We start from the raw sequence: 26,147 nt of genomic DNA, 5'->3' as shown, positions 1-26,147 counted from the left end.
ATCCCTGAACCGTACTGCACTTTCAATGAAGTGATCGCGTGCACATCTCATTACGACATCAGCATTCTTGAACTGCGTTCTAGTTTTGCACAAACTCTTGAGGCCCAGGAGCATTATAAGGTCATACCTAAAACCATGTTTCGCTCGGTCAGAATCTTATTCCTTGTGGTTCTAAAGGTTACTCTTTCTTTACCGTCCTTTGAAGTACCTCCCAGAAAAAGTTGCGTCCCAGCAATCTAAAAACACGTGCTCAATCGTTTCGGGTTTCTTACATAAGAAGCAGTTAATTGACCAAGAGACAAAAATACCTTTGTTATGCATGCATGTTTCAAGTGATAGTGTATTAGTGTGTAGTTTAAAGGAAAAAAGTTTTTACCGAAGGGTGTACAGGCTTTCTTTTAACCCTTTTGAGAACATCTCCTGGGCCTCCATAGTTTGGCATGCGCTAAATCGGTGAAGGGAGCATAGTGTCTATTAGGTCCGTATACAATTTTTTCCTAGTAACATTGGAGAGATACTGCATTGATAACCGCACATGCCATAGTCTGCACGCAAGTATGACTTCTGGTATATAGCCTTTAACGGCACCACACATTGCTTCAAACTCTCGAGCATACAACAAATCCTGGAAGGTGATGACATTAACGGACTTGCATGACTGCACGAAACAACATGTAGTTCTTATCGCGAAGGCACATGAAGCGCGATACTACTTGTCGCACAAATAAATGTGCCAAACCAAGACCAGCTTTTTTACGGGCAAGAACAAGTTTGTACAGACGGTTCTTTCCCAAGTTGATGCCCATATGAAAGCGGCGAAGGCACGGTGGATTTTTTTAATGTTGATCTGCAAAGCATACAGCATACATACATCACATACCATATTTTGGAGCTAAGAAATAGGTTACGGGCTGTGGCGCGCGAGAACATTGACAATTTTCGCCCTTTCCACGCATTAGCCTTTTCTTTGCTCTCGCCGCTTGTTCATCCGTCCCAGTACGGCCCGGGACAGGATAAGAGTCAAGTGGCAAGCCAAGACACTTCGTTTCTGTGGTTGACCACTGAGGTCGAGAGAAGTAGTGTGGCGTTTCATTCCATTCGCCATGCCAGAACCTATAACCCTTCTACCAGTTTATTTGCGCCCTGGTACGTTTGCAAAAGGTTTAAAGTAAAAGGTATTTGTGACTTCACAAATACTCTCTCTATTTGAGCACTAAACGGCAATGTCGTCATACGCCAAAATTTTCACATGCGTTGACAGTAACCTGTAGCCACTTATCCGTTCATTATTCTTGATGGCCATGCACAGAAGCTCAAGGTACACAGTAAAAGTTTTTACACCCAAAAGGGTGTAAAAAGGGTGTATTTTGATTTTAACACCCTTGGTTACACCCTTTCACACCCTGTTGTCATTATTTTACAATACTACACCCTATATATAGGGTGCGTACATCTTTTGCACCCTCCGATTGGCACCAAGGGTGTTTCTTTATGCTCAAGACGGGTGTAAGTGACTCACAAATATGTATGCGTACACACATGTGTGCGCATGCGTCTTCGACAAAGGCTACATATAACATGCCCAGAGCATTGGTGATAATAAAGGCGCTTTATTCGGTAATACAGTGTTCAAGGCAATTCATGTTAAGTGTATCTATCGTAAAGTATCAAAATCCATATGTACTTATTGCAATCGGCTAGCTTTCATTTTCAATTTAAAGAGCATGCGGTAATTACAAAATTCAAGTGAGCCTGTACGCAAAATGCACCCAGTAAGTGCGAACTTGGTGAGCGAATCAAGTTTTTAAGATATTCCTTCGAAAAGTGCTTGCATGACGTTCTCCTTTCTATTTTTCGAGAAAAGCTTTTTGGTGCATATATGTGGAACACCAGTGCATTATGCGACACTATTCAGGTGTATATTTTGCGAGGCTGGTGCCGCTGACAGCATTTCTGTCAAATGGCTAAACTTCACATACTGTCTCGCTTCAATATTGAAATAACAATATGCCCTATCAAAATATTAATGAAAAAGTATTTTTATGGATATCAGTCCTCGTAAAATATACGTTCTAACATTGATAAAAGTTATGACACAACTCATTATTTACCCGTTCATTACATGCACCAACCACCCCAAATTAGCACTACACTAGATAGATTGCAGTGCACTGCATTGCAACACAGGGGCACTGGGGTTTGCCATCCCCAGTAGGAAATCGGACGCTTGTCTGGTTGACTTGCTTGCCTTTCCTCTCCTTGCTTTTTCTATCTCTTTGAACAAACTGCACTACCTTGTCGAAGAGGAAGCGTTATCCTCTTTCAGAGTTAAATAATTTGTCGAGCAATAATTTTACAGTTCCAGCAACTACAGCATAAACTGGAAAACGGAACCGAATCTGATTTGTTCTCCGTGCTCACAGAGCGCGTCACCAGGGGGCACCGTGCGCTGCGCCGCCGGTCTCGAAGGATCTAACAAGCGGTTGATGCAGCTGCGAATCTGTAGTCAGTCGGTTTTTATCGTTTTATGTTGTGCAGATTGTTAGTTCACCGTAAATATGTCTTGATTTGTACTCAAGAGTGGAGCAAGGCCCCAAGGAACAGAGATTGACGCAACGGGAGCGAAGAACAGAAGCGATGGATGGTTACGCTGGTTCACTCGCGGCATGTTCAAAATGGCGAAGTTCCGAATTTGTCGCTGTGTGACGTGCGCGTGTGTGCTCGTGATGTGCCGTCATAGCGCGGGGATATTTGTGCTGAATGTGTTTCACTTCGTCTACAAAACTCTGCACGCAATGGCATCGAAGAAGTCGTGTGTTCAGGTGCACGTATGTGCATGCTTGGATACGGAAAGCCTGCCCTCAACGGTAGCGCTGAGCTCAGTCGTGTTGGCTCAGCGCTACCCCCTCAACGGATGTTCAACAGTCTACGTGCTCGTAACTTGCTGACGAGGTAAGCCCGTTGTCATCTTGTTTGTATGTGGTAAGCCGGCGTCGCAATCAGAAATATTGTTTAGAAAATGCCAGTAAACGGCGTCTTACTGCAAAAAGGACGCGTGAATGGGAAAAAGGATTACGTTCGGGGTAGATTATTCGTTGGCGTCACCTATTCTCGCACGGGCGCGTTACGTCGGATGGACATACTCACGACTGCGGCGCTCGTGCTGTATCAGTCATGCCGGATTATATAGCTTTCTCGCGCCTCTACCTTCAAAATAACATCACTGATTTTCCCGGGGGAGCAGTAGGGGCCGTAGTGGAGACCGGGGCTACTGTCCTGGAGCAGTATTTTCGCTCATGCCAGCCTTTTCGTATGTGTTAAGCTTCTCTGCAGCCTAAATTGTTTGCAGTTAAGGCTGCATGACATTATACTTGCTTGCATAAGTGTCACAGCTGTCATCCGTTCGTCGTTGGCGCGAAGTCAATCGACGGGGTATACAAGCCGGTTGGTCGTTCCGTATGCTCTCCGTGACTTTTCAAAACATATTAACTCAAAGAAAATGCCTAAACTGCTCCCCCGGGAAAATCAGTGATGGTATTTTGAAGGTAGAGCGCCGTAAGGCGTGAGAAAGGTATAATCTGGCATGGCTGACCCGCAGGCGCGGGAATGGCTGTCCGAAATACCGCGCCTGTGCGCGGAGAATAGGTTACGCCAACGAGGAATTTACCACGTTTTATCTACATGGTAGTGCGGTCCCCTCGATCGCGATCGAAATTTTCTGTGTGACGATTATAACCTCTTGGTTTGTGATTGCTATATTCAGCACTTTTATAAAACAAAAATATTGTTGAATCAAAGGTAAACAGAGGTTTTACAAGTAAAAAAGAACATGAATTTTGTGCAATTGTATTGCACATATCCGTGTGATCATTGAAGCTAACACGAATTGTCATCTGTTTACAGACCTCCTTGCTGTTGCAACTCTGAGGACAATTGCTTCAAATGGGCAGGAACAACCAGCACTTCCAGCGCTATTTGTACATGAGGACGTATGTTCCTTCACATTTTTGTTAATGAAATCGGATCTAAACAATGCTGTAATTCCTCAAAAGGCTTCAATTGTAGAAACAGTTTGGGAACTGTATAAAGATCCAGATGCTTTTTTTTAATGTGAACATGCTACCTAATTTCCACCACCTATTTCTTCATTTTTATGCATTCATGCTACCGGTAAAGGCCCTCACAGGGAGTGTATTACATGTGGGGGGGGGGGGGCGATACAATCATTAATAAGTGCTGTACATATTAGGAAGAACAACAACAATACATGTATAAATAATAAAACAACAGCAATTAAATCATAAGTCAATATACAAAACGTAAGGATGAACAAACGAACAATTTTGAACTGCTCTTGCACTCGATGGGAGGAGCATCTATGCTGCAAAAATGACCTTGCTTGGATTACACGGGTTATTCGAATAATGCTGGGTTGTGTTAAGCTTCTCTACAGCCTACATTGTTTGCAGTTAAGGCTGCATGACATTATACTTGCTTGCATAAGTGTCACAGCTGTCACCCGTTCGTTGTCGGCGCGAAGTCACTCGACGGGGTATACAAGCCGGTTGGTCGTTCCGTATGCTCTCCGTGACTTTTCAAAACATATTAACTCAAAGAAAATGCCTAAACTGCTCCTCCAGGAAAATCAGTGATGGTATTTTGAAGGTAGAGCGCTGTAAGCCGTGAGAAAGGTATAATCTGGCATGGCTGACCCGCAGGCGCGGGAATGGCTGGCCAAAATACCGCGCCTGTGCGCGGAGAATAGGTTACGCCAACGAGGAATTTACCATGTTTGAACTACATGGTAGTGCGGTCCCCTCGATCGCGATCGAAATTTTCTGTGTGACGATTATAACCTCTTGCTTTGTGATTGATATATTCAGCACTTTTATAAAACAAAGATATTGTTGAATCAAAGGTAAACAGAGGTTTTACAAGTACAACAAGAACAAGAATTTTGTGCAATTGTATTGCACATATCCGTGTGATCATTGAAGCTAACACGAATTGTCATCTGTTTACAGACCTCCTTGCTGTTGCAACTCTGAGGACAATTGCTTCAAATGGGAAGGAACAACCAGCAGTGCCAGCGCTATTTGTACATGAGGACGTAAGTTCCTTCACATTATTGTTAATGAAATCAGATCTAAACAATGCTGTTATTCCTCAAATGGCTTCAATCGTAGAAACAGTTTGGCAACTGTATAAAGATCCAGATGGTTTTTTTTAAATGTGAACTGACATGCTACCTAATTTCACCAGCTATTTATTCATTTTTATTTATTCATTCTACCGGTAAAGGCCCTCAAAGGGAGTGTATTACATAGGGGGGGGGGCGATACAATGATTAATAAGTGCTGTACATGTTAGGAAGAACAACAACAATACATGTATAAATAATAAAAAACGGCAATTAAATCATAAGTCAATATACAAAATGTAAGGATGCACAAACGAACAATTTTGAACTGCTCTTGCACTCGATGTGAGGCGCATCTATGCTGCAAAAATGACCTTGCTTGGATTACACAGGTTATTCGAATAATGCTGGGTTGTGTTAAGCTTCTCTACAGCCTACATTGTTTGCACTTAAGGCTGCATGACATTATACTTGCTTGCATAAGTGTCATAGCTGTCACCCGTTCATCGCCGGCGCGAAGTCAATCGATGGGGTATACAAGCCGGTTGGTCTTCCGTACTCAAACGAACAGAGTGACAGAGTCAGAGTCGGGAGTAAACAAAAAAAACAGATATTTTTCGCCAGATAAGTATACACAATTAATAAAATAATAAAAAAGACACAATACAAACACACCTGGGGCGCTCTAACATAAAATGATTCCAAACAGTTTTGATTGCAAACTCCTGATGTCACCGATGCAAGCATCGGGCGGTGACCCGCGGCGTTGTCTGAACAACTCAATCAAGCACTCTCCTCGTTTATAGGAGGTCACCTTTGTTCGCTTTGAAAACCAATAACATTGCTTATACTCAGCGGTTTTTCTTATCTAATTAGCTGACAAGAGGAGCACGCTCTAGTGGAGAGGGTTTCGATGGGGCCGAGCCAGCACAGTGAAAATAGATAACCGCATGAAGAGGGTGGTGCCAGCTTCTCCGATTGGTCCGCTTCGCCTTACTTAGCTTGCGGTGGCTGGTCGAAAATCGCGGCAACGTGCAATGGAAGAATAAGAATGCCGCTAAAACGGATCCTCAGCAAGGAAGAGTTGGCAGAGCGATGTTGTATGCATGGCGAAAAGGCTCGATAACGTTTTACTCATACACAAACATGTTTATCATGCGCAAATAATTACATGCTCACCGGCAGGTACGAGTAGCGAGAGCCTGAGTGATCCGCGGGCAGCCATCTTTTATTCCTTTCGGAATGGGGCAGTCTGTGGCTATTAAGAGAAATTTTCCATTTTATTCGGCATAATTCATTTTTTTTCGCATACACGTCACTTTGACGTGGTGAGTTTTCGCAGTTTTGTGAGGTCGCGTGACAGATAGGCGAAGTGGGCGTATCCAGAAAACATTGGATAATAGCAGAGGGCTAATGGTGAAAAGGCGTCGAATCAGGAATGATTATTTTTCTTTTGTGCGGTTTAATCATGCATAATCAGTGTGTACACGTTATATCAGATGGGGAGCTGTCGCGGTTTTAGTGACGTGACGTGACAGACAGGCGAAGTTGGGAGTGGCTTGAAAATGTTTTGACCAATCGTGGAGGCTGATTGCAGAAATTGGAATCAAAACAGTTTGGAATCTTTTTACGTTATAGTGCCCCTGAAAAACAATGATGACGGAGAAATGTGATGAGCAATTAACAATACATACACATATGAAACAGGGCGCGGATCAAATATACAAGAATAACACATAACAGCATTTCACTAAAATAATGTTCAAAAGAAAACAACGATGTCATACGCGTGGCCGGGCAGCAGCAAGACCATAAACCGTGAAGTCGGCGCGCGAAGCTTTCCGGAAGAATGCTGGCGGGCCGATCTTGCTGAGGTGGCTGCAATTGCTGGGCTGGATTTCCCGGGAGTCTAGATTTGACGTCTTCTCTCAAGCAGGTTGAGCTAACTTAAGGCGATCTACCGTGAGCTTCGTTGCAGACGTTGGTTTGTAGTCTCGTACGTCAACTAGTTCCTCGAAATTCCGACGTGGCCAGGCAGCCCAGGCTGGACGGCACTAGCCCCCTGATGGCTTCTCAGCAGCACATAGGTTCAGCTTCTAGAATAATTAGCTGGGAACAAAACGTGCGCTTAAATAGCCTCTCCTTTCTCTAGTTCCCTATGTAGGGGAACTGCCGGTATGCAGAGTTCACCTAATTAATTCATGACTCCCCCCAAAAATCTTGGCCGTGCCCCTTTCAACATGGATGAAGGATGGTAGATTGCCCTCTCTCCAAGGTCGAGCCCCGGCACTGCATGCACCACACGGACGCACACCTCTAGGTCCGTTAATCGGCGTGTCGATGTCTCGAAACGAGATGCCACTCCGTGGGGCCACGACATTTTTGACGCCCAGTAATCGGCCTGTCGCCTTCTCGAAATTATACGCCACACAGTGAGGACACAACGTTTTTTTTTGGCGGCCGTTAATTGGCGTCAAAACCACTCGAAATCTCTCGAAAATATACCGCTCCGTGACAAGCATAGCAACCACTTTATATTGTGCTTACACAAAAGCATTAATATACTTTCATGATCAGTAAGCTTTCTTTGTTGTCATTGCAGGACAAAAGGGTTCCACTCACCCCCTGTGTGGTGTATTCTGGCCACAACCTGGAACAGGCAGAGTTTCTCCACCTCTGTGTCGACAAGGAGCGGCTGTTCATGGTCAAAAATGCGGAGGAAGGGGTCATCGCAATCATGAGTGCATTTTTTTATTGAACATAGTATATGGGCCTAAATACTTCAACACCAGTGCAGTACTGGAACGATTGTTTTTTCGTTTGAATGTAATAATGCCAAGTGGTTGTTACAAAGTTTGTGAACAGAGTTGTGCAGGCAATGCGACACCGAGGTTCATGTACGTTACCATACGAATGCTAGCCTGACAATTTTGTGCAATAGCTTGAGCAATAGTTTTGTGCAATTTTTAATGTATCATTTTCTTTCTTTTTGATCACGATAATAGCATGATCCAGTAACTTCTTCCGCTGCTTGTGCCAACCACCTATAAACTGCACCTTTTTTTGTTCTGATGACTTGACAGACAATGTAATAGTGCCCAAGTGTAGGTCAGCAAAAAACAAACGGGGTGTACTGTAGTCTGCAAGTACTTATCGAAAACGTTGCTGGGTGTTGCTATGTGCTGAAAAGAATATTACAATACGTCTAGTTCTAATAAGTCTGCCTTAACATTAATATGTGTGAAACAATTGTCAGCAGTTTTATACAAAGATTATAGCTTGCTTGCTCTTCCTTAACATAGTTTGTTTATGAAACCTATTTGCCAGTCAGGGAACAATGTCCCAGCTTATAAGTACTGCATGATACAACTGTTAACGTTTGTATTCATTTCTAGGGCACATCAACACTGGCAGCCAGTGCTCAACTTTTCGTAACATGCTGCTTGGTCAATATTTTATATTTTGCGCATGTGTTGCATTGTGTAACCTACCCAATACAAGTGAAAGTTTTTGTGGTTTGACTGTCCTTTTATGAACTATGTTTTATGTTTATTATGTATAACTTAGCAGCTGAGGCCTGACATACTAGTCAAAACGCAGCAGAGTATCCAATTTTTATAAGGTTTTACAAGGTTTTTACAAGTTTTGGATTGTAAAACAATGTTGCGTGGAACAATTATCAGGCTGAAGTACTGTTGCATTGTCATGAATACCGGCAGCCTTTGCTTAACCTTTATGAATCTGCTGGCAGGCTGTAGTATCTTTAGCTCGTTTAGTTTTTGTACATGTGTTGCCAATGCCTCATCCGAGTGAAAGCTAGTCGCTTATATACTACATATACTGGTGTTTCTACAAAGAATTTACGTAATATTTAAAAATAGCCGTTCTGAAGTACAAGGACGGCTCGTTAGAAGACAGCAATGCTGTCAGTGGTGCCGACCATGGGTGGATGGGTGATATCTGGTAATTAGTTGCTAATTAACAATCTAATATATCTTACTTTTAGTTTCAGCAGACTCATTGTAACCAGGAAATTAAAGCAAGCTCTCTGCACAAGACATGTGAACTTTTGAATCTGGAAAAATACAATTACCCGCAGAACTGTGGCGTGATGAATTTAGGCTGTCTGAGCACGCGAAACTGAAACTGAGATGCTGCTGAAACTCAAGGCAACATTTTGCTTACGTCGCCCAGCAGCGGGCTACCTGCACACTGCACGAATCCCTATTGCTGCCCACTGTTGGGTGATGTGAGCAGAACGCCCCCTCGAAGGGCGCGTCTTTGTGCTCACTGTAGCCTCGGGTACAGTTTCGCGTGCTGTGATAGCCAAAGTTCATCGTGCTGCAGTTGTGTGGGTAATTGCATTTTTTCCAGATTCTAAAGTCTATATGTGTTGTGCAGAGAGCTTGCTTCAATTTCCCGATTACGATGAGTCCATTCAAACTAAAAATAAAATGTATTTATTTTTGTTATTTAGCAACTAATTACCATGTATCACCCATAACCTCGTGGTCGACACTGCTGGTGGCATGTCTCCAAAGGAACCGTTGTTTTATTTCAGAACGGCTGTTTTTACATATCAGCAATGTGTTTGTAGAAACACCCTTACAGAGTTGTGTGATATACTGTTGAACAAATCTTATTGTGTACTCAGGTGAAATATGCACAGATGAAGAGCAGATATATACGTGGTGTCACCTCTATTAATGTGCTATAATTTTTTTGTGTGAAGGCCACCACACAGTTTTTTTTTGCAAATGGCTGCTCTGTTTTTACTCACTCGTACTCTCTCACTTGTACTCAGTATACACGTATATTATACCACAGATATACTGTGATCCATGTGAATTACTGTGATCAGTTGCAAACTATATATTGTTAACTGCAGTGATACTTTACAAATAATGTCTGTATTTTATTGCTCCTTGTATGAAATACAATAAAGTTCATTCACATTTTCTTTTCAAATTGTTACATATAGGTCTCATATATATGCTTCACCATTTAGTTAAGCTTTGCATTTTTGTACGAATGCAGGAGTGACTTCTTTTGCATGTCCATGGAGTGAAGCAGAATACATATTAGCCAGAGATCTAAGACATGCTAAATGTGATGTTTTTGTGTGTGTATAGTGCATGTGTACGATACGTATAACTTGTGTTTGAATTGTATAGCTTGAGCAGATTTAAAAAAAAGTGATACATCTCTGATGACTGAGACCATGATGCATATTGAACTCCTGCATGAGACAACATGCACTTTTCAAAGCACGGCTCATGGAATAATATTTTAAATCTCCACATGCATTATACATATATATTGTTTAACTATAATTTAACTTAAAAAAACATTTAAGTTCAGGCAACTGTAAGCAATATGCCATAGGTCTCATTCATCTATAAAGTGTTCCACTTTAAAGTTCGGTTCAAGCTATTTGACATCTGGTACAGGGGCTGTACACCCATCTGGCACCCTCCACAGTGGGTGTTAAATAAGGAAAAATAAATGAAGGGTGTAGCTGCCACCCTTCGGTTGGGGTGTTATCACAACACCCTACAGTTTCTTTACATGGGCACCCTTGTTTTAGGGTGTGCCGAAAAGGCACCTTGTAAAATAGGTGCTAACTTACACCCTTAGGGTGTCGTCTCTGCGACAAGCCTATTTACACCCTTCTGGGTGTAAAAACTTTTACTGTGTAGGCTGCAAACAACAGGGGTGACAGTGGACATTCGTGCCTCACAGTAGACCGCACTTGCAGGCTGCCAGTCTGGTCTCCATTTACAATGAACCTTGTGGAACAGTTAGCCTACGCCATTCTGACACTGTCTGGTATTACGCTTCCTATATTGGAATGCTCTAATATTGCGAAGAGAACTTCGTGTGAGACACGCTCAAAGGCTTTTAACAGCGCAGCTATTTAAGCTCTTGGTGAGGCCGCGTAGTGCGAGGAAAAACCTTGGGATGATCCTGGAGGTAGTTCAGAAAGGGTCCAAGCGCAATGGCACATTGGACTAGCGAAGCTGTTTAAGCTCGAGGATGGTCCGTCGAATGTACGCCGCAAAATCTCCGCCTGGCGATGACGCCACCATGCGTCGCCTAGCAACGCTTCGCCTCAGCTGCGCCGACCGCGCCGAGCCTCGCCACAGCTTCGGGAGCCGTGACGTCACCGCGCACAAGCATCGCTTCGCCTTAGCTTTGCCGAGCCACAACGTCACCGCGCCATGCGGAGTGGTTGCCGCGGCTACACAGATAGGGAGCTAAGCCGTGACGTCAATGCACCGACCCACGGGATATAATGGGGGTGAGCTCCACTAATGACAAAGTTGGAACCACTGTGTGCGCGACGTGTTATGAGGGATCACGCGGACACAGCGGCCGCGTCGTCTGCTTCGGAAGTGCCAAAGAGAGCTGAAAACGAAAGTTTAAAGTCCCAGCTACGCTCCGGTTTTGATTAAGTGAGGATGTTTTCCCGCCTCGAGTGTCTGCTTGACAACACTTGTAAGCACTCTAATAAGTAGTGGCTGCCGTTGAAGGCGTCGGACGTGGTAGACTACTGCTCGGTGCCGCAGCGCCGGACGTAAGCAACGGAGCCCAGTGCCAGCCTTAACACGTACCCGCAGGCCAAGAAGCTGCGTGTACCTTGGGTTGCGAAACTTACAACCGGCAAGCAGCCCTCGGCTACAACTCGGGTGTGTAGCAAGCACTTCTGCGAGGGACATTTCTGCTACCGCGTTGGGGCTGCGATGTTCGGTGAGTAGCACAAAGCGCGCACTGAGAAGCTCGCCCACGCGCGCTGCCCGTCTAATGTAACGAAGCCTTGGTCTATCAACTTGTAGATGGTAGATAATGGCAAGTTCACTGGAATGGAAGGGGAACAGTAAGAAGCACAATAAAAAGGCATGGCATATGCTCACGTTTGTGTTAGCACCAAACAACGAATGTACTGGATTAACAAAAAAAGCACCGGGAAATTCGTCTCTGAGAAGACCAACAACATAAAGTGCGACGCAACTTGAGAAATAACGATATTGATACGTCCAAGAATTTAAAAGGAAAAAATTATTGAATCGTCACGTTGGCACATCGCGGGTCGGCGTATGGCGTCGAAGTCCCTAGTTATGACGAAGTATTTTTGAACTACTCTGATAGCGTCCACGCAACAGTGTTGCTAGGATAGCCGATATTCTAGTTGACATTAAGCGGGAAAAATGGAGAAGGGCAGGCCATACAATGCGAAGGATGGATAGCCGGTTGACCATTAGAGTTACAGAATGGATAACCAAAGAAGGCAAGCGCAGTCGAGGACAGCAGAAAACTAGATGGGGTGATGAAGATATGAAATTTGCAGGTACAAGTTGGAATCAGCTAGCGAAAGACAGGGGTAATTGGAGATCACTGGGAGAGGCCTTCGCAGTGCAGTGGACATAAAATATAGGCTGGTGATGATGATGATAATGATGATGCTTCGCACGTGTTCTTGTGGGCCATATAGCCCGCCACAGTCACCGTCGCAGGTTCCGCTCTCTTCCCCAACATATCACGCAGCTCAGCCTTCCCAACGAGTTTCTTCTTTCTCGCCGACTCGTTTGACTCACGCCGCCCGTTTGACTCACGCCGGTCGTCTTCTCCCCGTCGCCGATCCATCTCCCCGATGCTTCGCCGACCTAGCCCCGCACGAGAGGAAAACTGAAAGCCGTAGTTACCGAGGCAAAACTGCGCCGTCATCGAACTCTCCAAGACCTCATTGATCTACTGGTAGAAGGTATCGCCGTATGTGCACTTGTCGATACAGGAGCTGTCGTTTCTGTAATTAGCAACAAATTGTGCCTCGATCTGAGAAAAGGGACCCTCCCGCTTACCGATGTTTCCCTGCGTACGGCGACTTCGCATCACATCAAGCCTACCGCTCAGTCCACTGCCTGTGTAATTATTCAACGTGTTATGTATGCCGTTAAATTTGTCGTCCTGCCGGATCATCCTACGACGTAATCCTACGATGCATTTTCTTTCCACGCATCAAGCCCTCGTGGAGTGCGCTCGTGCCGAACTCATATTGTCGACGCCATGCCCTAACTTCGTTGACCACACTTCTCCTACAGTGTTTGCCGCGGCTGAGGTCCACATCACCACCTTGTCCACCGTTCTGGTGCCTCTGTTTTCGCCTGCTGCCACTAACTCACCTGTTCTGTTTTCGCTATCTGCAGCTCCTGCTCGTCACCTAAACTTCATCCTCCTGTTTGCTGCCATAAACTTCTTCAATGATTGTTCGGCAATCTACGTGTGCAATGCATCTGCATGTCCGTCACTCCTACTAGGCAGCAAGTGCCTGGGAAGCTACGAGACTTTTGACTACCTTTTCGAGGATGCAATGCTTGGAGATAAGGCATCACTACCGACTGTGCCGTGGCTCCTGCCGCTGACACCGATGATCCTGCTGACATATCCTTCAAGGTCGTCGATTCCGACCTCACACCTGCGCAGCACAAAAAGACCGTGCAACTCCTGCAGCGTTTTCGAGCCTCCATCGACCACAACTAGTCTTCCTTAGGTCGAACGTCAGCAGTATTTCATCCCATCGATACGATCAATAAGCACCATTGCGCCAGCATCCATACCGTGTGTCGACTGCAGAACGCCGTGTCATCGAAGGACAGGTAGGTTATCTGCTGAAACATGGAATAATCTAGCCCTCAAGCAGTCCCTGGGCCTCTCCAGTTGCGCTGGTGATGGAAAAGGACGGATCCATCAGGTTCTGCGTGCATTACCGACATCTTAATCGAATAACGCGCACGGGTGTCTACCCTCTACCATGCATCAACGATGCTCTGGACTGCCTACAGGAAGCAGAATTCTTCTCTTCCTTAGTTCTGCGCCAGGGATACTGACAGGTGCCTATGACAGAAGCCGATTGCGAAAAAATGGCTTTTGTGACGCCCGACGGCCTGCAGGAGTTTACAGTCATGCCCTTCGGCCTCTGCAACGCGCCTGATTTCGAGCGCATGATGGACACGATCCTTGGAGCCCTTAAGTAGAATATTTGAATTTGTTAAGACGACATTGTGGTCTTTTCCTCCTATTTCGCGTCCCATCTAACTCGCCTCAAACAAGTGCTCGCTTGCCTCTTAGCTGCATGACTGCAACTGAACTTGAAGAAATGCCACTTCGCCGCTCGCAAGCTTACGATTCTAGGGCATGTTGTTTCGAAGGACGGTATTCTCCCCGACCCTGTCAAACTTACAGCCGTTTCAGTGTTTCCCAAACCAAGTACCATGAAAGATCTCCGCAGCTTTATCGCTCTATGCTCTTATTTCCGATGCTTTAACCGCCATTTCAATATGATCATCGCCCCTTTGACCAAGCTCCCCGCTGGCAGTAATAACCTTTCGGCATGGCTTGCGACGACGATTTCAACGAATTGCGCCGTCTCCTTACGTCGCCTCCTATACTGCGACACTTCGACCCCTCTGCAACCACTGAGGTCCACACAGACGCCAGCGGTGTCGGGTTAGGCGCTATTCTTGCTCAACGGAAATATGGGTTTGAAGAGTACGTCGTTGCCTATGCAAGCCGAACTGTCAACAAAGCCGAAGGCAACTATTCGTTCACTGAAAAAGAATGCCTTGCCATAATTTAGGTCATAAAGAAATTTCGTAATAACGTGTACCGGCGCCCATTTGACGTAGTGACCGACTACCATGCCCTCTGCTGCTTGTCCTCACTGAAAGATCCAAGTCAATGGTCGCCTTGTTCGATGGGCATTACGCCTCCAAGAATACGACATCCGCGTCGTGTATCGCTCTGGTAAAAAAAAATTCGGACGCAATCCCTCTCCCGTTCACCCCTGCCTCCCGATCGTGTCTGCTTCACAAATACTACCTGCGATACCACCGCTCTCTTCATCTCTGACATGCCATCTGAGCAGCGCAAGGACCCGTGAGTTCCTTCCATTCTAGACTTTCTGTCTGTCAGGCTTCTGTTCCCACTTCTCAGACGTTGCGTCGGCAAGCTGAGCACTTCACCACTAGGGACGGCGTGCTGTACCGCCGGAATTACACTCCCGGCGGCCCTAAGTAGCTCTTCGTCATTCACCGCCACCTGCGCTCTGAAATCTGCTCCACTTTCCACGACGACCGACAATGTGTTCACGCGGGTTTCCTGAAGACGTATTCTCGTATTAGGCTTCGGTACTACTGGCGTGGCATTTACCGTTTTGTTCGACAGTATGTTCGGTCGTGTTCCACGTGCCAGCGAAGCCAGAATCCTCCTCAACACGCAGCCGGCTCCTTATTACGTCTGCCGTGCACCGTCCGACCGATTGACTGCGTCGGAATCGACATCTATGGTCCCCTTCCCAGCAAACCAGACGGTAACCGTCTGATAATTGTTGCGTCGATCACCTCACACGCTATGTCGAAGCTTCACCTCTTCCGTCGTCTAGAGCAAAAGTCGTTGCCACTTTCATTCTTCACAATCTCATCCTTCGTCATGAAGCTCCTCGAGAATTGCTGAGTGACCGTGGTCGTGCTTTCCTCACCGACGTCATCGGCAACATTGCTTCATGAATGCCACGTCATTCACCGCAGTACCAGTGCCTCTTATCCAGAAACAAACGGGATGACAGAACGTTTTAACCGCGCCCTAGGCAACATGCTCGCTATGTACATGCAGTACGTCCCGTCAGACCACTCCAATTTGGACCGAGTGCTACCTTTTGTTACGTTCACTTACAACACCCTAGTGAAAGAACAACTGGATTCTCGCCATTCTTTTTCCTTCTCAGACGCTTATCTTCTTGCATCATGGACACTATACTTTTATATCGACCCGACGCCTCAGAGTCCACGACTGTATCTCAAGCCGCCGCATACGCTGAAGAATGCCGCCAACTTGCACGTTTATTCACATCGCAAGACCAGTGGCGCCAGAAGCAACACCACGATGCACCCGCTACAGCTACGTGCTATGCTCCTGGCTCACTAGTCTGGCTGCGTATCCCGTACGCCACTCGGACCTTTCAATGAAGGTGGTCTCCAAGTACCAGGGTCCCTATCGTATACTTAACCAGATATCTCCGGTGAACTACCTCACCGAGACGTTAGAAACGTTTTCGAACCATCGTCGTCGCGGCCAGAAAATTGTCCACGTCTACCGACTCAAGCAGGGCTACGATCCCCCTGTGTTTTCTTGCCCTAGGTCGCCAGAATGGCTCCTTATTACGTGGGGGTAATTTTACTGAAGGCGAATGACAGGCGCTTCGATATTTGAGAAAAGAAGGCGACGATGATCGGTGACCCTTGTTGACGCTCTAGCTCGCGCTCGCCAGTAGCCAGACCTGCCTTTCGAATAGCCCTCTGCAACGCAACGCCCAGGCCTGCTTGATGACTAACGCCTCCAATTTATATACATGGATGCCTTGATTTTCTGACGTTGCAAGTGGCACGTTTTACGGCGTACGTCCTCCTGTAAATAACACTGTAAGAAAATAATATATATATATATATATATATATATATATATATATATATATGTCTGGCACGACCAGGTCTTGGAGTCTTTCCTTTAACTCTCCATCGTGTTTTTTTTTCTTTTCTTTCTTTTTTTCTTTTTTTTTGCATGTTCAACTTTGTCATATATCTCTCTATCTCTCCTTTCTCACCCTTTTTTTGGCGCCTTCTTTCTCTGCCTGAAGATATAAAAAGACTGTTGCAAGATTTTCCTGTATCCCTTGAAAAAGGTCGGTCCACCGACCGAAACTGTTGGGAAAATATTAAACCTAAGATAACCGCGAAGTTGTGCTTCTGATTTTCTTAAATACGCTTGGCCCATTGAAAAATCCAGTTACTATATATATATATATATATATATATATATATTGTTGCGGAGAGTTGGGCAGAAATGACTTTATTTACAGGAGATGGATGATGGTGAGCGCGCAACCAGGCCTAGAAGCACTTCGTCCTCCTCTTCTTTCCAACTGCCTCTTGTATGCTCGTTACATTTTCCCCCACAAGCAGACGAAGCCCGTAGGGCGAGTTAGGAGGCATCAGTAGGGTAAAAACGTTTCAGGCGAGCAACATGAGTCACTTGCGTTCTACTTGATCGCCGGCCATTGTCCAGGAGGCGAGCTACCACATAACAAAGTTCACTCAAACGTTCCAGGACAACGTATGGGCCGGAATAGTGGGACAGGAACTTTTGACACAAGGCCCGCTTGCGTTGTGGTGTCCAAAGAAGCACCAAGTCGCCTTTGGCGAACGAAACAGGCCCGTGACGCTCGTCGTAACGGTCCTTTGAACGGTGTTGCGAGGCCAAAGTACGAAGGCGGGCTATTCGGCGGGCTTCTTCAGCGAGGCACACAGTCTTTGACACAGAATTGTCGTCGTGCAGAATAAAGTTTAAGAAGTATCGAGAGGGCTGCGCGGTAGCCTTGCATAGAGGAGATAAAATGGGCTGTAGTTCGTGGTTTCTTGTTTCGCCGTGTTGTATGCGTAGGTTATGAAGGGCAGCACGTCGTCCCAGTTCTTATGGTTGGAGGAAACATACATGGCAAGCATGTTGGTCAGTGTTCGGTTCGTCCTTTCAACGAGGCCATTGGTCTGTGGATGATACGGTGTGGAGTGAGGGAACTCAGAAGTGCACAGACGAAGTAGCTCCTCAACGGCGTCCGCAGTGAACTGGCGACCACGGTCACATGCAGCGGTGGAAGAGGTCACACGCTGCAGTTTCTGCGTACCGTGTGAGATGGTCCACGCAAACGATTATCCAACGGTTCTTATTGCTAGATAACGGGAATGGACCCATAAGGTCAATGCCTACTTGCTCGAAAGGTGTACTGGGCGGTGTCAATGGCTGCAGGGGACCTGGTACAGCGGTGGTTGGTCGCTTGTGACGTTGACACGTTTCACAACTAGCGACATAGTGTTTGGTTGTCTGGTACATGTTGGGCCAGTAAAATCGCTCTTGCGTGCGGTGTAGCGTTCGCACGACACCAAAACGACCAGATATCGCATCGTCATGCATGGCGCGTAAGACGTCGGCGCGGAGACTCTCGGGAACAACTAGAAGAAAACGTGCTCCATTCCCGGAGTAATTGTTCTTATACAGCAACTCATCACGAATGTGAAGCGCCCGCTGCCTTGAGCAGTACGAGCGGCGGCAAACAGCGGATCCAGGTTGAGATCATTGCGTTGCTCTCTCTGAAAGTCTGCCGCGTCGGGGAACGTACGAGTAATGGCAGCGAGATAGTCATCAAAATTCTCAGCTTCGCAGTCGGAAGTCGCAAGAGGAATGCGAGAAAGGCAGTCTGCGTCGGCATGACGACGTCCGCTCTTGTATGACACCACGAAGTCATATTCCTGTAGGCGCAGCGCCCAGCGCGCGAGTCGACCTGATGGATCACGCAAGCCAACCAGCCAGCATAAAGAGTGATGATCGGTGACTATCTTAAATGGTCTTCCGTAAAGATAACATCGAAATTTCTGCACGGCGAAAACAGCTGCCAGGCATTCCTGCTCCGTAACCGTATAATTGCGCTCGGACTTGCTCAGACAACGGGCTGGCATATGCAACGACATGTTCGGCGTTGTTGTGACATTGTACAAGTACCGCTCCTATTCCGATTCCACTAGCATCGGTGTGCACTTCAGTCGGGCAAGATGGGTCGAAGTGACGCAAGAGGGGTGCTGACGTTAGTATAAATTTCAGTTGCGAGAATGATGCGTCACACTCCGGTGTCCATGTGAAGGATACATCCTGTCGCAGAATAGATGTCAACGGGTGAACAATATCGGCAAATCGGGGTACAAAACGACGAAAATAGGAACATAGACCAATGAAGGAGCGAAGTTCTCGTGCTGTCTGTGGTGGTTTGAAAGAGCTGACTGCTTCAATCTTACTGAAAACATAACTTTGTGGCCTAGGCGGTTCTTGAAAGCGAGGCTCATGACAGACACATTCGCACCAGTATCAACTAAAGCAGTGGTCGGCAATCCGTTAACTAGCACATTCACTTTGTTTTTGATCATCACAGCAGGCAGAGGTATTCATCCAAAGACCGTCCGGCGACCTCACCTCCATCGGCCGCGGAGGCTAGTTTCCCGGCGGGGGCGAAGATGCACGGCGCCGAGGGGACGGAGAACGACGAGGACGGTTAATTGGTGGTGTCAGGCTGCGGTCAGAAGCTGGCGAATTGCTGCGTCTGATCTCGCGCGAGAAACGGTCCGTGGGAATTGAACTGGTCCATGGGTCGTGCGAAGTACGGGTTCCAGGTGGCGAAAACATCGGCGGTGTCCTTCGTGGCTGACGGTGTTGGCGACAGTAACGAGCTATGTGTCCCGTGGAACCGCAGCTGTAGCACACGGGAGGGTCACGGTTCACTGTATACTCTTCAAAACCAATGCTTGCTCTCTGTGGGCGGTAAGCGAGTTCATTCTCTCTTGGGTAACTCGCCTCCGGTGTTCGCTGGGATCGGTTGTATCGGTCGTAATTGGGGTCCTGGTAGTAGGGTCGACGTTGCTCTGGTCGCGTCCCGGCATCATAAGTCACGGGGCCTTGGCGATAATACCGTGGCTCTGCCCATCGTGATCGAGCGTCAGAGGGAGCGCCGCTTTCGTAAACAAGTGGTGGCTGTCGAGGCGGGAGTCTATATTCCGCTGGATACTCGGAGAAGGATGAAACGGTTGTCTCAACAGCTGGGGACGAGCATGGGGTGATAAGTATCGCGGTGAGTCACTTGTGAGTGCAGGCTGAGCTCTTCTCGAACTATTTGACGGATCGTTGAAGCAAGATCGAGCGACTGGTCGTTATCTATGCTTGCAACGGTCGTAACGTTGGCTAATCTGCCAAACTTCGGCGTAACGCGCCTCGTCTTAAGCTGCTCGAACGTGCGGCAGTGCCGGATGACGTCGGTGACAGAGGCCAGGTTGTCTTTAGCAATCAGAAAGCTATAAACGTCCTCGGCGATTCCTTTAAGGATGTGCCCGACTTTGTCTTCCTCGGACATGCCAGAGTCCACCATCCTGCAGAGTTTTAGCACTTCCTCAATGTAGGTCATGCATGTTTCGCCCGGTACTTGCGCGCGTTGTGAAAGCGTCTGCTCTGCCCTTTTCTTTTCGTCACGGAGTCACCGAGTGCTCTTTGATTTGCGAAACAAATCTTTCCCATGTTTGTGAATGTCTCCTCGTTGTTGTCAAACCACACCAACGCGGTATCCGTAAGAAAGAACACAACGTTGGAAAGCTGGGAAGTGCTATTCCACTTGTTGTAGGCGCTCACCCGTTTGTAATGGATGAGCCATTCATCGACGTCTTCGCCCGGTTTTCCGGCGGAAGGGACGTGCATCTCGTAGTTGCTGGGCAGAACTGGCAGAGGCTGGGACAGGCCGTTGCTCTTCCGGGTCGCGGGACATCTCCAACTCCGCTGGGTTCGGTGGAAGTCCAGCAAGGCGGCGGCTTCGACGAAGAACTTGCGGTATAACCTCCGTCTTCGGGTGTCGATTACCCAGCACCTCCACCACAACTGTTACGGAGAGTTGGGCAGAAATGACTTTATTTACAGGAGATGGATGATGGTGAGCGCGCAACCAGGCCTAGAAGCACTTCGTCCTCCTCTTCTTTCCAACTGCCTCTTGTATGCTCGTTACAATATATATATATATATATATATATATATATATATATATATGTTGTAATGGCGAAAAACAGAGACCGCACCTGTTCTATATCATGCTTCGTCCTCCTCTTCCCCTCGTTCGCCCCCTAGCGCCCGGTGTCCAAGCGCCCGAGCCCAATCGCATGACTTCATCTTTACACTCGGCCACGCTGCTGAAGATAGCTCTGGCGGTTGTGAATGCGCGCTGATGCTGGAAAATCATTGTATAGCCGTCGTCGGAAGCAGTCGTCGTCAAGACCGTCCAGCGCGCAACCAGCTCCTCGGGGGGTCGGCACTGGCTCCTGCGCTCTGGTCGCGGGGCTTGCCGTCGATTGTGCTGCCGCTGAGCGTTGTCGGTTTCGGGCGGGTTAGGGTGATTCCGTTTGAGGGTGCTCCGTTGATTTTTGTGGGTGGTACTGCTGGTATTCCCTTCTTCTCCTGAGGCTTTCGGGGACTGTCACAGGGGTATCTTGGGAGGCTGTCCGCGGGTGGTGGTGCTCTGGGTGGCTGGAGGGCTTGGTCGGAGCCATTCTGGGGCGGCGCTTCGTTGCGGTGGCCGCTGTGCCTTGGGCGCCGCGCTGACCCTGGGGGAGCGCCTTGCCGCTTTCGTAGATGCTGCGCTTGACGGCGACGGCCCTGGCGGGTGCGGCGAGGGCGTTCCCGGAGGTGGGCGACCATGGTGGTGAATGGCTCTCGTCAATGGCCGCTGGCGCTTGCCTGTCGTGGTCTCTGGTGGCGGGAGTCGGGGTTGAGGGATTGCCACGGCCACTGCTGCTGCAACCATGGGGTGTTGGGACTGGTTGCTGCTGGGTACTGGAGGATACCGGGGCGCTGCGGCTGCTCCCCTGGTGCGGTAGTGGCTTCGGGCGGCGGCCCGCCCTACAGTGGGAGCTGTCTTATGGTGCCTCCCTTGTGGCCTGGTGTAGCTGACACTCCCGGGCGCGAGGGCGATGGCAGCAATGGGTGGAGTGGACCTGCGCGGAGCTGCTGCTGCAGCCCGAGGAGGGTGATTGTGGGACTCTGGGCTGGTCGGACCGGGCCCTGGTCGGGTTCTCGCTGCTTGACACGTGGGCCTAACGTCGTCTCGTAGACGGGCTGGCGGGCCATCTCGTTGGTGGACGGCTCCCCCTTTGCGGTAGGTGTGGCGTGTGCCGGAGTGGGGCTTTTGTTGCGCTGCTCCTCGGCCCTCAGCAGCAGCAGATCCACGGCGGATGGGTCCGTGTACCAAGGGTTGCAGCACTGCGCATTTCCCGCGTTGTCCCCACATGCTACTACTTCCGACGCCGCTGCGGATGCAGCTTCATCCGCTGTCTTGTAGGCCTCGCCGCCGGGCCCGCCATGGATGGCGGAGGACGCCGACGAGAAGCTGTTCCGATGCGGTGGCGGCTGAGGCCTCGACCCGCCGCCGCCACTGCCAAATAATTGGTTCTCGGTCGCGATATTTATTCTTTATTCTTTATTCAAGAATTATCCCGCATTACCGAAGGCGTTGTAGCAGGGGGGTTACAATACGGAAGAAAACAAATCTTCATTCGTACAGCACACTTGCTCTTCACACAGCTGATTCCACTCCACAGTAGCTTTGACAAAAAGGAATCCACAAGCAAGTTCGTACTGGCACGGTACTCGCGGATTTTAAGAGAGTGGTCATTACGCCTAGAAATGTAATGTGGTTGTTTCAAGTAGCTTTCACCGCTAATTCCTGTCTTATTATTAAATATGAGGTGTAAAAACTTTAGTCTCAAGTTTTTTCGCCGAGAGGAAAGCGGTTCCCAATTGAATTCGTGTTTCATTTGAGTACAACTTTCTCTCCGCCCATATCGCCCCAGGACGAACCAAGCAGCTCGGTTTTAAATTCTTTCCAGTTTATCAATCAAGTTATTTTGCGCGGGGTCCCAGACGGTGCAGGCGTATTCTAAAATCGGTCTCACACATGTTAAGTAAGCAGTTTTCTTTAGGTACGGCTGTGAAGATTTCAAGTTCCTCTGAATAAAATTGAGTGCCCTACCAGCTTTTACAACGACGTCATCCACATGAGCAGACCATGAGCAGTCAGATGATAACGTCACACCTAGATACTTGTATATAGGTTCGTTTTTTATCAGGGTATTATTTATCTGTTAAAGACTTACAATCCGTTTCTTCTTTCTTGTTAAACATACATGAACACACTTTTTTTAATTCAAATTCATCTTCCACGTGGAACACCAAGTAGTAATACATTCTAAGTCTAATTGCAACATGGCAGCATATTGTTCACTCTTAGTTTTCCTATAAACAACACAATCGTCGGCAAACAGCCCTATACATGAAGAGTTACCAATAGAAATATCATTTCTATAAACTGAAAACAAAAGTGGCCCTAAGACTGAGCCCTGTGGGACTCCTGACTTCACATCAGCGTATGCCAAGCTTTTCCCGTACAAAAGAACACATTGTCGACTCTGAGAAAGATAATTTTCAATCCATGCGAGCACACTTGAGTTAATATTTAACATTTTAAGTTTAGTAAGAAGAAGTGGATGTGATACTGTGTCGAATGCCTTGCGAAAGTCCAAAGAGACACAATCTATTTGTCCTCCTTCGTCAACATCGAATGCCAATTCATGGTAAAACTCAACTAATGAGTTGTGCAAGATAGACATTACGAAACCCGTGTTGTTCTTTGCTTAGTATATTATTATTTGTTATATGACGCATTAACTCGGTATATAAAATATGCTCAATGATTTAGCACGAGATGGATGTTAGTGAAATAGCCTGCAATTCACGACATCTCTTTTGGAACCCCCTTTATGAATACGTACAACTTGAGCGGTTTTCCAATCATTAGGTAAGAGCCCTGTGGATAGCGATTTTCACATAGATTAGATAAAGGTACAGCGAGATTGGTGTAGCACACCGCTTTAGTATACGTGGAGATATACCATCCGGACCGTTTGCTTTGGTTTCATCTATGATCTTTAGGAGGGCCTCGATGCCTCTAACGCCTAATTCAACTTGTTCCATTAAAGGAAGTGTGCTTGCATGTGGTGTAGGGCTATGGTTGCATGTAGGTAGGAAGACAGATTGAAAGTATGTTTTCATACACGTTGCCTTTTCGGTATCGTCTGCAATTATTTGTTTATAAACAATTTCACTTTCTCCTACAAAATCTGATCCCCATCCTTTTAAAAACCTCCAAAAATATTTAGGGTCAGATTTCATTCTGTTGTTGAGGTCTTAAAGTACTCTTCCTTCGTATTTTTTATTGCAAATAGCAAACTTATACTCCTGTGTTACGTCAGATAACTTAGTTATGTGATTTATACTTTTAGTATTTTTGTATCTATTAAATGATCTCTTAATTTTTTAATTATTCAGAGAATACGCGAATTCACGCACGGTTTCTTACGTTTTTTGAGTCTGGTGGAATCTATGCTTGGAACATACTGATCCGTAAGCTCAAGCAGTGTATCTTTAAATATGCGCCATAAATCATGGATGTCGTAATCCTCAGCAAGACATTTAAAAACCGGCAAGTGATCGAGGAGCTCCTGAGAGATACTAGAATAATCACCTTTTTCGAAGAAAAAATTCTCCTTGATGTGGGTGACGTTGATCGGTTAATACCTGTTTAATGTTTGCAATGGCAGCGTGGTAATCGCTTATTCCTGGTATTATATGAACCGCGCTAATAAACGTAGGTGAGCTGTAGAACAAAAGCTGCAGAATGTTGCTATTCCGAGTTGGATCATTGACATACTGTAAAAGTCCGAAGTTCTTTACAATGTTTTTCATTTCTAAGTTAATTCGGCTGTCAACTTTGCATACACAATCACCTTCTGTCCATTCCAAGTCAGGTAAGTTAAAATGACCCGCAAGCAAAATAGGCTGCCGGGATGCATCCGAAACAATATCATACAAAGACTGTAACGGTTGTTAATTTGAACCCGGTGGTCTGTAGAATGATCCAACAGCGTACGAGGAGTTATCAGGTAGGGTGACTGAGCACCAAATTGATTCAACATCGTTGGTATCAAGATCTAGCATAAACGACTTAAGAGAAGAGTGAATTAACAAAAACACCCCTCCACCGAGGCTGCTCCTCTCAAGCCGGCAACGCACATAGCGGACCATGCACTTGCATGGGATAGTAAGTACTGACCTGCATAACCAATAGTGGTGTTAGCTGCATGTCAGCCAGCGTACCGGCTCCAAATCCCACGAAGCCAAAGTGCTGCGCGTTTAAGTAGACTCGGTTGATGTCACGTCGTCCTCGATGCTCAGCAGAGACAGGTAGTTCGTCGTCGACGAGCGCCTCATCCAAACGGTGATGTAAGGCGGTGATAACTGGCAGTCCGTTGTTGAACTTGGTTGTCGCCGTGGCCCATCCGATTTCACTTGACGAAGACGGTTTCGGCGATAGTGGGAGCAGTGCCCGCTCGTCATCCACGCCAAGCAGGATCGCTGATCCGATTGCAATAAGGACCTGCATAACCAATAGTGGTGTTAGCTGCATGTCAGCCGGCGTGCCGGCTCCAAATCGGGCTCGTCGACGACGACGAGCCGCAGCTGAGGCTCGGGAATGTAGGGGCAGCACAGGCATAAGGGAGCGGGCGGCCACCAGATGGCTCTATCGGAAGTGGGATACTAGCGGAAGCGCTGGTCATCATGCGCTTCCCGTCGTCTGGGAAAGCAGACGGCGACCCCCGGTGAGCCGGCGTCTGCGGTGAGGCAGCCTGCGGACCACTCTGTCGACGCGTTGCTGGGCACACCTGCCGCAGCATCGAAGCAGTGGCTCTCCGGAACACTGTGCGCAGAACTTCGCTGGTTGGACTCACCGCAGGCAGAAGGTAGCTGGCCGAGAGCAGCTATAGAGCTGCACTCCACCCAGGCCAAGACCGCTGTTTGATACCCTCGTAGTTCCCCATGCCTTGGCGGTACCTCGAAGTCGCCCCCGCCGCAAACAGCCATATCGTATTGTCGGGCCAGGCATGGAATGCGCCGAGCGCTTTGGCTGCTTGTAGCCACAGAATAGGGTCATTCTCAAATCCATGGAACTCCGGTAGTTCCGAGGCAACCGGTGATGGAAAGGCTGCTAGAGAAAAACCGGAAGTGGCTGAAACGATGTCGTCCAGCTGCTGTGACAGCAGCGTGATGGCTCCCATGACGTCGGATAAGCTGCCGGTTGAGCCGCCCGCTGAACCAGCGGTGGAAATCGCGCACACTGAAGCGACGGCAGCGGCCGCAGTACTCGGGCCAGCCGGACTAGTGGCCAAGAGAGCGTGAACGGCATCCGTTGAGCCAGGACTTGTGGCGGCTGCGGTACTCAATGCAGCCGGAAGTATAGCAGGGGAGCGCGAGCGCGAACGGCATC

General features: G+C 47.5%; 1 protein-coding gene across 1 annotated transcript; it reads right to left on the bottom strand.

Moving 5' to 3' along the window:
- Positions 1-21,245: 21,245 nt before the first annotated feature.
- LOC119435177 (translation initiation factor IF-2-like) lies at positions 21,246-25,938 on the bottom strand. The gene is made up of 2 exons (XM_037702103.1): positions 25,686-25,938; positions 21,246-21,778 (listed from the first exon to the last, which is right to left on the bottom strand). Exons 1-2 carry the CDS (start codon positions 25,936-25,938, stop codon positions 21,246-21,248), a joined length of 786 nt encoding a protein of 261 aa, XP_037558031.1.
- Positions 25,939-26,147: the final 209 nt, after the last annotated feature.

The sequence above is a fragment of the Dermacentor silvarum genome, unplaced genomic scaffold, assembly GCF_013339745.2.
Source record: "Dermacentor silvarum isolate Dsil-2018 unplaced genomic scaffold, BIME_Dsil_1.4 Seq501, whole genome shotgun sequence".
In the NCBI taxonomy this organism is placed as follows: Eukaryota; Metazoa; Arthropoda; class Arachnida; order Ixodida; family Ixodidae; genus Dermacentor; species Dermacentor silvarum.
Note: the sequence above shows the minus strand (reverse complement) of the source record. Positions and strands in the feature narration are given on the sequence as shown.

Bases quoted from the DNA above. Each gene is read 5' to 3' on its own strand.
- LOC119435177 (XM_037702103.1), bottom strand. From the start codon at position 25,938: ATGGGAGCCATCACGCTGCTGTCACAGCAGCTGGACGACATCGTTTCA. The intron at 21,779-25,685 runs GTATCAAACAGC...CTCGGGCTGCAG, and splicing joins AGGCATGGGGAACTACGAGG to CAGCAGCTCCGCGCAGGTCC.